Source organism: Hordeum vulgare, chromosome 7H (genome assembly GCF_904849725.1).
Source record: "Hordeum vulgare subsp. vulgare chromosome 7H, MorexV3_pseudomolecules_assembly, whole genome shotgun sequence".
Taxonomy (NCBI): domain Eukaryota; kingdom Viridiplantae; phylum Streptophyta; class Magnoliopsida; order Poales; family Poaceae; genus Hordeum; species Hordeum vulgare.
In genome coordinates, this window is record NC_058524.1 from 31,940,457 (window position 1) to 31,953,408 (window position 12,952).

Below are 12,952 nucleotides of genomic sequence, written 5' to 3' on the forward strand. Positions count from 1 at the left end.
AAATGAGAAGAATCTGATGTCACTCACCTCTTCGATATAAATGATGAGATTACATCTCTCAACAAATAGAGTTATTTGCATTTGACATGCCTATAATTTAAATTTTTAGCAATGTTTTCTTTCTATTTTCAACATATGCAAATAAAAATATATGATCATGAGTACATATCAAATATTTACGAAAAATAATCACGAAATGAAAAAATAACCTCGAAAAATAATAATCACGAAAACGAGAAAAAATAATCACGAAAAAATAACCACAAAAAAAATAACCACGAAATTTTTTGTTCGGGTGCGGGGGTGAGCGCAGTGAGAATTGCTTGATTATTTCTTTTTTTCTTTGCTTTCACGGACGAATAACGAGTCGATTCCTCCAAATCGATGGAATCAGTTGGTGAAGCATCTGGAGGGAATATTCCCTGCATGTGGATGCCCAATTCCGGTTCCTAACCCAACTAAACACGAGAACGGCTGCTAGGGATGGAACCAACCCGTCCGATACCACCTCATCCTAAAACCAAACACACCCTAATACCACAGTTGATATAAAAACTTGTAGTGGTGGGGACAGAATCATACAAAAACTCAAAAACTCCAAAGAATTGACCCTTCAGCTTACCTAACGCTTTTATACAATTCCATTAAATCCGACGCACAATGTTTATGCTGTCCCTCGCCAAAAAAAAAACTACAGCTGCTGCACACAATCAGCCAACTAGAACAAAATGTTACTGCACATTTATTAGCTAGATCATGTAATCAGCTAGAATGTCGTGTTTGGCGTGGTGTATCCCCGGAATGCATCCGGGAAACTATATGTATGGACATTATGCCATGATCTATAAAGTTTGTGTGTTATCAAAAAACAAAACCAGCCAACTAGAAGGGACTAACTGTTAAAATCTGAGATAAAATCTTACTATCTGAGACATAGAGATGAAAAAAATAGAAGACGAAAATCAATGCGCTGAGGCAAGTAGAACAAAATGTTGCTGCACATTATTAGCTAGATCATGTAATCGGCTAGAATGTCGTGTTTGGCGTGGTGTATCCTCGAAATGCATCCGGGAAACTATATGTATGGACATTATGCCATGATCTATAAAGTTTGTGTGTTATCAAAAAAAAAATCAGCCAACTAGAAGGGACTAACTGTTAAAATCTGAGATAAAATCTTACTATCTGAGGCATAGAGATGAAAAAAATAGAAGACGAAAATCAATGCGCTGAGGCGCAGCTTCGAACAAAAGATCTCTGGTATGATTTTCCTGCGTGTTACCATGAGAACTTGCATTTCTTCACATTCAAAGCAGAGACCGATAGTTTTTATATTAATAAAATATGATCAATGGCCATGACAAGCAACACAACTTATTAGTTAGTGTGATTTGCTGAAATTAAGAATTAAACATTTTTGAAGTGTGATTTACTAAAATTAAGATTATTAGAATTGTATGCCATTAAACAAGAATTAATATCGTACATTCTGCTATATTAACCAGAATGGTGGCCCGCGACATGCATGAGCAACCTCTTCTAAATAATTATCCTTTTTTTACTTTAGTTTATTTCCAAAATAGAATTATGCATATTTAGATGATTGTCCTAGACGACTTATTGCTAACTTCTTTCTCATAATGTGCAATAGAATAATAATCCATCTGCCTTAATTAGATATATAAATCATGCTTTGATAGTAAAATTCAAACCTTGGCCAATAAATAATATATTTTTATTATTCAATTTTATTTTACTTTCTATAAAATTAAACCTATACATATACTGTTTAATTATGTGACATAAAACTGATATCATTAATTTGGTGCTAGATCTATCTCTAAAGATCTGCGACTATTAGTTAGTGAAAAATTACATAGAAAAAAAAATTATTATTCACATGTTCAATTTGAATAATGAAAATTGACCATGTATATCACATAGGGACGGTAACATTATTTGATATAATAAATTTGTGCCATCATACAAAAACAAGATTTATTGGTTTTGTTGAACCATGAATTATGTCCACGTGTTATTCAATGTGATAATTCTCTGTTAAGGCTGAGAAGTGGTGAATCAACTAGCTTGGAGTTTAATGTTTCATAACGACTTATTCCCCCAACTACAAGTAGTCTTTTATTTATCTAAAAGATTATGACAGTAGTTGCAGACAATTCTCAACGCCTAACAGTTTCAGAGTTCAGTAATGTCAATAAACTGTTTTTCAGACTACATAAAAATTTCAACAACAATTTCAGTAAACTGTTTCGAGCACAAGAAAATTAGCACCTCGCTGAAGTACACCACAAAATATCATTTTACAAGAAAAATAGATGCCTCTGCTTTGCATATAAAGTGATGCTTCTTGGTAACTCAACGTAAAACAACGCTTTAGGTCGCGTGTCAAACATTTGTCTAAGTACATTTTTCTTTTCTTTTTTACTTGTTTCTCTGTCCTGTAACAAGTGTATATAGTTTACGTATATTTGAACATAATGTCTGTCTGTGTTGGCGGTTATCCAAGTGTTGACGTTTAAGTAGTTCAATGCGACGTCTAGTTTCGAGTCTCTCTCAAGCATTATTTTTTAACATTTATGTATTCTTTTTGTCGCCTCCTGATACGCCTGACAAGTGGGTCCCTCCTAAATAAGGAGAGAGAGATCGTGGGGCAGCATGTGCCGTTAACAAAAGGCCAGTGCTCTGCGCCGGCGCGCCGGTCGAAACTTTCGGCCGTCCGCGTGCGGGCCGCACGATCCACCAACCCCCGCGCGTCCGCACCGTTAGAAATTCATGCAACATTTTTTCTTTCGATGCAGCAATTTTTCAACGGTTGCAAAAAAAAATTGTAGCAAAAAAAATATCTACGGGATCGTAGAAAAAAACAAAGCTGATGGTGTGTGGTAGCAAAAATCAAACGCCGGTTGTAACAAATATCTACGTGAACGTGTATGCAACTTTTTTAGTGAACGATTGCAGTAAAAAATGATGCCGGTTGTAACAAAAATTAACATGGTTGTAGCAAAAGTAAAAACATCGATTGTAACGAAAAATCCGACGAACTGGAGTTGCAACCAAACGTATATGCAGCTTTTTTACTGGACAAAATGTAGCCAAAAAAACAATTACAGCAAATATGACGCTGGTTGCAACAAATTTAGACGAAAAAAATATTGCATCCACTCACCAGCGAAGCGCGCGCGTGTGAAAAATGTTGCATGACCCGCGCGCGGCGAGAGAGCGATCGGCGCGTCAGTTCGCCGGCGCGCCGTATGAAAACGTTTCCCTTAACAAAAAGTAGACACCATGCGTCGTCGGATTTAACGGAATTGTATGTAAGTGTTTCTGTTGGGTAAGTTGAAGGACCATTTCTTTAGGTTTTTTTAGTTCTTGTATAATTCTGTTCCCACCATTACAAGTTTGTGTATCAATAGTGGTATTAACTCTTTTCTGATCACCATTGTTCGCAGCCTAGACATGATACATTAAACACAGAGCTTGCTGGCGTGGTCGAACCAACGCCACAAATTACCCGTAGATACATTAAACACCCGATCTTTTACCATTACCATCGACCGGACTTTTTTTTTTATGCAAACAAGAACAAGAGTGGAGTCATCGCTGACGCTGAAGCAGAGCACTCTGTTCGGAATCTCTCTCGTCTGTCCCACGATAAGCACAGAGATCGCCGCCGGCCGCCCGGCGAGATGCCGCTGGAGCGCTTCGACCTGCGGATCGCCTCCCGGGAGCTGGTCCGGGCCTCCGACCCTCCCCCGGGCTTCCCCGCCGTCCAGGCCGTCTCCAACCTCGACCTCGTCCTCGGCCCGTTCCCGATCCACCTCGTCAGCATCTACCCGCCCCCGCCGCGCGGGCTGGGCCCCGTGCTCGCCGCCGTCCGCGCGGCCCTCCCGGCCTACCTCTCCCGCTTCTTCCCCTTCGCCGGCCGCGTCGTGCGCGACCCGGACACCAACGTCCCCGAGGTCGCCTGCGACAACGCCGGCGCCGAGCTCGTCGTCGCCGACGCCGCCGGGGTCCCCCTCGCCGCCGTCGACTTCGCGCGCGTCGACCGCTCCCTCGGGATGATCCAGATCCCGTTCGACCCGGCGTTCGCGCTGTCGCTGCAGGTGGTGCGGTTCGCGTGCGGGGGGTTCGCGCTGACAGTTGCCACCAACCACCTCCTCGCCGACGGCCGGGCGTTCGTCCTGCTGCTCAATTGCCTCGCGGAGATGGTCCGCGGCGGCGGCGGGGGGCTCTCCCGCGGCCCGCTGCTCGACCGGTCGTCCCTGCTCGCCCCGCGGTCTCCGCCGGTGTACGGCCCGTCGCTGGACGCGGAGTTCGCGAGGTTCACGCCGGCCACCATGATCAATCCCCTCCTGGCCGCGGCCATGGAGCGGCGCCTCTACCGCATCGACGCGGCCGACCTCGTCGCGCTCCAGAACGCGGCGTCGTCCGCAGGCCGCCGCACCTCGCGCTTCGTGGCGCTGTGCGCGCACGTCTGGAAGCTCCTGGCCCGCGCGGTCGGCGACTCCGACCCCAACTGCCGGATGGCGTGGATCGTCGACGGCCGGAAGTGCGTCGAGCCGTCGGAGGGCGCGCTGGACATGTACATGGGGAACGTGGTCACCTACACGTCCCGCGAGGCTCCCGTGGCGGAGCTGCTGCGCGCGCCGCTGCAGGACGTGGCGGCCGCCGCGCGCGCGGCCATGGCGTCGGTGACGACGAGGGACAGGTTCCAGGAGCTGGTGGACTGGGTGGAGGCGAACAAAACGGCGTACAAGGACGGCGGGAAGTGGACGGAGGCGGTGAACCTCGGCCTGGGGAGCCCGGCGCTGGTGATCTCCGGGCTGCTCCCGTTCGCCATCGACGGGGACCTGGGGTTCGGGAAGCCGAGGCTGGTGTTGCCGTGGCTGCGGCACGGCCGGCTGGGGTCGGCGTCGGTGACGGTCGTGCCCTGCCCGGGCGGGGACGGGTCGTGGTTCGTCGGCGGCACGAGGCTGTGGCCGCGGCTGGTGGAGGTGGTGGAGAATGTCCCGGAGAGCCTGCTGAAGCCGGTGACCGCGGCGAGCCTGGGGTTCGAGGCGCCCCACGGCTCTCGTCTCTGAGCTTCCGGTGAGCAGTGCTGTGGTTCTCTAGAATTTCTGTAACTTGTAGAGCTCATTGGTAATACTAGAACTAAAATTCTATTCCGTCCGGCCCTAAATTAGTGTGTCAAGTTTAAAATTCTAGATTTTATTATAAAATTGTATTAAGTTTGAAACAGTTATTTTGAAAGGAATGAAGTCTTTTGAGATGCAGAAATTAGAGCAACAGATTCTCCGTAACTCATCTGATCTGAACATATAAACAACAACGTAAGTATTGGTTGCTTTTTTCCATTAGTCAGACGATATTTGTAACTCCAAATTGCTCGTTAGGCATACTGATCTACTTGTGAATGAAAAATGAACCGGAAGTGACACCGAAACCAATCTACGATGTCACTCAACAAAGTTTGGTGGACGAGCTCTACGGCCAACCCAACGCGCCATCCTATGATTTGGTGTGTTTGGGATGGGAAAACGGACGCTCATGTCCGAGCCGGACAGCCTAGTGCCGAGGCGACCAACATGCCGCATCAATTCTAACTTGTCTGTTGTGGTGGACATAGATAAAAAGATAAAAAATACATGTAAAAATTAAAACAATGCATTGTAGAATCGGTAATCTTTACCTAATAATAATATAATAATAATAATAATAATAATAATATATATATATATATAATATATAATAATAATAATAATAATAAAAAGGCTATCGCTTCCGTCGGAAAACCCACCGATGTGATTTTACGAAAAAGCCCTTACTGTTTATGACATTAAACTCGTAGTATATGTATTAAATATTTTTTTAAATGCTCATATCTTTTAAACCGTAACTCCAAATTTAACATATTATACATGGAATTTGATTAGAAAAATATGTAAAATTTAAATATGATATTATTTTATCTGTTAAACGTTTAATAAAAATACTATCTAGGGTGCAATCTTAATAAATAAGTCATTATTCGTCTTTCTTTCGTACCGGTACTCATCCGGGTTGGGAATGAACACGTCAACAAAATCAGGATTAGAGATGAAACTGAAGGTCACTTGACTGATTCTTTGTACGTATTAAATCTACATGCAAGCCGTGTTAAAATAGAAGACCTGTGAAATTTTGAACTGCATTTTTGTAGGATAAGACCATCTTTATTTGTATCATAACTATAAATTCTTAAATTATAGACATTTTTTATAAATTAAGAGCGTGTGCCGTGTGGTATTTCTTTCTCCCGTTGCAACGTATGGGCCCTTTTGCTAGTACATAAAATAACTTATTTAAAAGTCTGCCTTCCTCACGGTTCAACCAGAGTTGAAATTAATAAAATCCAAAAAAAATGTGGCCACCTCGCACCGCAAAAGCCCTCGTCGTCGTCATTGATGTCGTCATAGTCGCCGTCTTCATGCGTCACCATCCCCGTCGTCGCTCGTCACGTCGATGTAGGATGGGGGCATCCAGAGGTGCGGCGACGGCTTCGAGATTGGGCCAGGCACATGTTGTGCAGGCGGCGGGGGAGGCGGGGGTGACGGTGTTGGGGGTGGTGACCACGATGCTCATGCACGCTCCTTCGCGGGCTCCTCTTTCATCTCTTGCTTGACATCCAGCTCCGAGATGTACACGCACCGGAGGCCAACAACTCCAACATCCCATGCATGCTCTCCCACTCCTCCTCCTGTTGGTGTCTGTACTCTCTCTCAGAGTCCTCCATGACGGTATGCAGGAGCCGCTCCTCCTCCTCGGCCGTCATGGTAGGAGGTTGAGGGGGTGGCGGCTATGCAGAATGGAGACGATGTCGACGTCAAGTCGTGGACCCGCGTGCGTCCGCACAGTTTTGGCAGGCTCGATTTGTGTGCTCGATGCATGTGCATGAGGCTTAGGCCGCACACTCTGGGACGCACGAGATGGGCCACTACCACGCCCGACAAAAAATGTTTCCCAACACATGTCGTGCTAGTCATGGAACCAAGTGTCCCAAAGTGGCGAGTGCATGACGTACATGCAGTCGGCGAGGATTTGGCGCAGAATCCTGGCGTGGCGACGGGCGAGCTCCTGGAGGCGGGCACGGCTGGCCGCTGGCACGGGGGAATGGGCACCCTATTCAGGCTCAGATGCCACCCATTAGGGAGGTGGGCATCTGACCACGGCAGCAGGGTGCCGGTCTCCCAGTACCGACGGCACACTTCGACCTTGACATAGGGCCGGAAGCGTGGCGTCACCATCGGAGGGGAGATGAAGAAGGACGCCGTAGAGGTCGAGTGGCTGGCAGTGCTATTAGACGAAGCGGACGACGAGGAAGCCTCGTGGTCTTGCTTGGTCTTCTTGCCAGGATGGCACATCTAGAACCACATGGCCGACGGGAAGCGAGGTGGGCGGCGACGCTAGGCTAGGGTTTTCGTGTCCCGACGGAGGGAGCGAGATGGTGGGAAGTGGATGGGGACGGGGTCGTCTGGATGGCTAACTTGGGGACCCAACCACCCGTGCGCGTTGACTATGGTCGGTGGGAGGTAGTTGGACGTCCGACACGTGAGCCCGAGGCGGCCGCGAAGAGGTTGCGTGCCTGTCAGTTCATTGTCCGCGCAACTGCAAAACTGACTCAACTTTGCGTCTGAAATGAATTGAGTCGAACCAAAAACAGACACATTCTAAGAATGGGATAGCATGTTCGGATGATTCATCCATCTGTTTGGACCAAAACGAACGCGGCTGGACCATTTGAGGGTGTGCGTTGGAGTTGGCCTAAAATTCACATGACATGGAGTCATTAGTTGTAGATCAGTGTTGTCTACTAGTACACACAGTGTAATGCCTTCTTTTGTTTGAAGAAACTAGCAAAAGAGCTCGTGCGTTGTTATTGACAAGGCCTTCCATGTTTCCGGTAGCAACGCCGGCATGTGTGATAGACGTGCAATTTTCTTCCAGGTGTACGGTGATCAGTGATCAGGGGTGTTCTAGGTTCCTCATGCAAAGGGGGCAGAAGTAGCTGTTCTCTCAGCTCCAACACAGCAGTGCATCCGCAGTCAAAATTCTTCCTAACACGGCCAGGCAGTATACACCAAAAATTCGGTTTGTACCATTCAATTTTTTTTAAACTTCATTTTACAAAGATAGAAACTGAAAAGGTAAACACAAAATAGAAAACCAAAAATTCTATTAACCGAGTTTTTTGGTTTGTGGTAATCAATTTATACCGTATTCATCAAATACGCCAACGAATCAACTGTGTGGCTTGCATTCTCTTCACCTAGGTTATTACTAGTAATCGTGCACGTGCAATGCACGTGTTGGCTAACATAAAAAAACCATGATTCAAACTTAAAAATTGAAATCGTAACTTGATTTGAGGATTATTATGATGATTCACCATATCCGCATTATTAACACTATTTTGGAAAAGAGGGATGTATAAGATCAAACATTGATTTGCATAAAATTTACCCGTGCATGGGAAGATCAAAGGGCATGGAACTACCCGATGTCACGACAAGGGTGTTAAGATAAGGTGTTTGATCAGAGGAGCATAATAGCATGTATACGTGTGTCATTAGTGATAAACATATTTTCATATTATATAATATGGGCTCCCTATGGTTACGGATCAATAAAATAGAGAGGGCTTTTTTTGTTAGCGTACATGACTTGGTCCTCAACTACAACTCACTCAGCTGCACACGACTCCCTATAATCTTCTACATGAGATACAGAATAATAGGGCTCTTGGGTTAGGTTAGCACATATGGGCAATCTTTTAACTTTTCTGGGTAAAGAACAAGGAACTTACTTGGAGAAGCAGTAAAAGTAGATAATCCCATCTTCGAGGCAGAGACATCATCACAAAAGTGAACTCCTAATTTAATGCCATTTCGACAATGCAATTCAAACAACACTTCAAATCATTTCACAAACGATAGAACATCCATATAAAAGGTTACCACCTACTTCATACATGCTATAAACAAGTGCAGTTAATAACGATGGCATGAACAAGAAACTTACTTTGACTTCTGATTTTCTCACAGTTTTAATCATGAATCGGTCGTCTTGGGTGAGGTAAAAGAAACTTCCGCTCTTTCCACGCGATGACAGCTCCCTCAGGGCATCATTTCCGCAGATAGCAAGCATGTAATCCGCCGGGTCGACAGCAAACAACTTCCTCAAATGTGTGCATAATCCAGCATCCCAGTCAATGATACAGTAACTAAACAAAGCAATCCAGAGAACATTGATTACAAGGAATGGCAAGCAAGGAAGCACCTGAACACCATGGGGCAGTAGTCCTTCCACCGGAAATCTGGGGAGGAATGTGGTGGCCTGACTTTTGACCCCTCAGGAGGGAACCGCGTCCAGAACTTCTCCCTAGGATCAAAATCTGCCAGGGCAAGCTCCCGCACCGGCGCCATTGCTCTCACCTGGTTCTCCTCTACTCTTTGTGGGTAAACAGAACGCCGAGGAGGTGTGCAGACTTGAATCCAGAAGCAACCATGTTGACGGTGGCAGAACATCGTGTCCTCTCTGGAGACGGCAGAACATCGTGTCCTCTCTGCATTTTCAGTTGTCCAAACTTCTCCAAATGTGACCATCTATAGCCAATTATCGGATGAATAACAAAACCAGTTGACAAAAATTGGCCACACAAACCTCAAGCGTTCCAGTAGAAGCAGATTAGTCTTAGGTCCAAGCTTTGTTAGTCGAGCAAGTGCATGTATACTCTTTTTAAGATTGGAGTCCTTACTACCTCACTCCCAAACAACGCATACACAATGGCAGGCAACATCATCTGGCATTGTATTACTACCTTACTCTCACAGAAAGCACATACATCATGCTCATAAAAATGTAAAGAGCCGGCGAAGTTTACAACGGCAATGCCACCAGGAATAACCACGGAAACCTCATCTAAACCTTTAAATTTCTAGCCAACGGTAAGACACACAACTCTCACATACGTGCATCCAACAATAATGTTTTAAAAAATTATCCCTCCAACCAAACACATCCTAAATGACCAAACACCAACCGGCAGCGCCTCGTATACACGTACCAGCTTAGGCCTTGTGTACGTGCATGCGGCCTTACCGGCTGGCCCATGCTTCTTTTTTTTTTGTCGCGAACGGCACGCTCGAGGCTGCTTAGTGCCGGAATAACTCGTTTTTGGATGTACCTATGTGTTTTTTTACCAGAGTATAATTAAAGTCGCTCATATACATAAGCATATAGTCATCCGTATGAACGCATGTACGTACATTCCACTCTTATGAACATCTTTGAAAGACTAAGCCGATACATCATCTTGAGATTCACGAAGTTGACACAGACGTCTTCGTAGTCGACGGAAACGTCTCCTTCCACGAAACGCACATCGTTGGAAGACTTGCAATAAAACTAAGAAAATGCAAGCATCGATGTTAAATCTGGGATTTAAACTCTGGTGAATAGAGGATACCACAGTTCTCCTAACCTTTCAACCATGAGTTGGTTTGCATACGTACGTGTTCTTGTTGGCTCTATGTACACGTTCGGTTTTGCTGTTCGGTTACCGTGCTAAAACCGAACCGAGCGAATTAAGTTCAGTTTGGAAAGCTAGAAACCGAATTTCTGTGAACTAACATTAAAAACCAAAACTTCGGTTTATTCGGTTTTGGTGTCGGTTCGGTCTTCAGTTCGTCGGTTTTTATGTCCAGACCTAAACACCGCTGTCCACAAGAAGAAGCGACATTTGCGAGGTGCCCAACCCTTCCAGATCAGGTTGTAACCCTCCTGGGCTACCGAGCCTTCGAACTGTAACATATGTGCCAAGTGAGCAGAGTACTCGTGGTTTCGTGTGAACCACCATTCAACTTAATGTGATCGGTCTGGCCGTAGCACTACACTGTCCAACTTTTCTGCAAGACTATTTAGCTCACATATCATGTCATCCATCAGCCCATTTGCAAGGTTGGACAACCAGGAATGTCCTATCAACCCTTCATGCACCGTGCGCTTTTTCCTAACGGACGCGGTATACATGGAGGGCACAATTGTTTTGGGGCACTATCGCCTGAGCCACCGATCAAGCGAGAAGCTGTCTTTTTGCCCATTCCCGAGCTTGATCTCAGTTGCCTGGGAAAAGTAGATGCGCTCCTTGTCAACGCATGGCACCGGTGACCGCGCCCATGGACGAGGGGGTTCCTGCCAGGCCATCCACAACCATTTAAGCCTTAAAGCCGTTTCGAACTTACGCAAGTCTAGTATCCCAAGTCCTCCAAGGTTCTTCGGGCGAAAAATCCGATTACATCCCACTCTGCACTTGCCCCCACTGCACTCGTCCTCACCGCTTCAGAGCCAAGAGCGACAGATTTGCATTAGTCTTTTAATGGCACAGGTAGGTAGCTTGTGAAGTGTCATCAAGTATATGGCAAGTGCAATGAGTCCTGATTTTTGTAGAACCAACCGTCCACTCTTGGCCATCCTAACACCCTTCCATGATGCCGCTTTATTTCCGAATTTTGTGAGAAGTGGATCCAGGTCCACCTTGGTTAGGCTTTTGAGGGACAGTGGCATACCAAGTAGGTGACCGGGAAGGACATGCACGGAATGCCAAGGGGTGCCAGGACAGATTGGAGAATGACAGATGCACACCTAGTTGGCAAGGCCATGCTCTTATCCGCGTTAACCTTCAACCCTGATACTCGAGCGAAGCAATCCAGGAGCAGTTGTGTCATTCTTGCGTCCTTCGCATTTGGGTTCATGAACATGGCAACATCGTCAGCGTAGAAGGAGCATCACATCATTGGGATGCGCCCCGGTATTTTAGTAAGCAGAACTCATGCGGTTGCAACACTGAACATCCGTTGGAGCGGGTCCATTGCAAGCATGAAGAGGAAGGGGTAGCGAGTCACCTTGCCGTAGCCCCTGCCGATGCTGGATGGCATCTGTGAGCTGTCCATTGATGATCACCCAAGAAGTTGACGACCGAAACAACATGGTAATCCAGTCCCGCCAACGTGCGCCGAAGCCTCACGCCTCAAGCATGTCAAGTATGTAAGGCCACGAAAGCGAGTCAAAGGCCTTGGCGATATCTAGCTTTAGCATAATCGAAGGCTTCCTCGCCTTATGCAGCTTCCTGATCATGCTCTAAATATACAAGCAATTTTCTTGTATGCTGCGTCTTTTGATGAATGCGCTTTGGCATTGGTCTACCAGATTTGATAGCTTTGGTTCCATTCTGGTTGCGAGAATTTTGGTGAAGATCTTAATTAGGCTATGGAGTGGCGAGATTGGCCGGAAGTCTTTGAGTGTGTCAGCTCCATCCTTCTTTGGGATTAGAACCAAAATACTAGCAGTATTCATACTGTTCAGACCCCGCCTGTCCAAATTGTATAGTTGGTTCATTGCTTCCAGCATGTCCGCCTTAATATTTTCCCAACACGATTTGAAGAAGCCTCCTAAGAACCCGTCCGGCCGTGGTGCTTTGTCTACCAGGAAGTCGTTGATTGCATGTTTAATCTCCTCAAGCGTGAACTCCTTTTCCTCTGAATTTTTTTGGTGTTAGCATCGCCGGCCTTTAGCCACTGCACTCTGCTTCTCTGCCTGAGCTTTATTCTGAGCAGTACAGCCAACCCCAATCTTCTAGTTTTGAGCTTAACTCTCAGGTCCTTCTGAGCCGGTGTAAGTGGTCTAAGGTCCTTAGCCGTGTCCAGTTGCAAGATGATTTTGTTCGCCATCAGCAGTTGTTTGTGTATATCTCCTATTAGCGATTTGCTCCAGGCTCTCAGATCATTACTGAGCCGATGTAGTTTGAAGTTTAGTCTCATGATTGCGGAGTTGTTCCGCACCTGCCGATTCCAGGATTGAGCGACCACCTCGAGGAACCCTTGGATGTGCTGCCAAT

The 12,952-nt window shown here is 46.1% G+C and overlaps 1 protein-coding gene across 1 annotated transcript; it reads left to right on the plus strand.

The window, feature by feature from the left end:
• Positions 1-3,619: 3,619 nt before the first annotated feature.
• LOC123409287 (rosmarinate synthase-like) lies at positions 3,620-5,298 on the plus strand. Its single transcript, XM_045102230.1, has one exon. The coding sequence runs from the start codon at positions 3,708-3,710 to the stop codon at positions 5,100-5,102; it is 1,395 nt and encodes a 464-aa protein (XP_044958165.1). The 5' UTR covers positions 3,620-3,707; the 3' UTR covers positions 5,103-5,298.
• Positions 5,299-12,952: the final 7,654 nt, after the last annotated feature.

Coding starts and splice junctions, on each gene's coding strand:
- LOC123409287 (XM_045102230.1), top strand. CDS start 3,708: ATGCCGCTGGAGCGCTTCGACCTGCGGATCGCCTCCCGGGAGCTGGTC.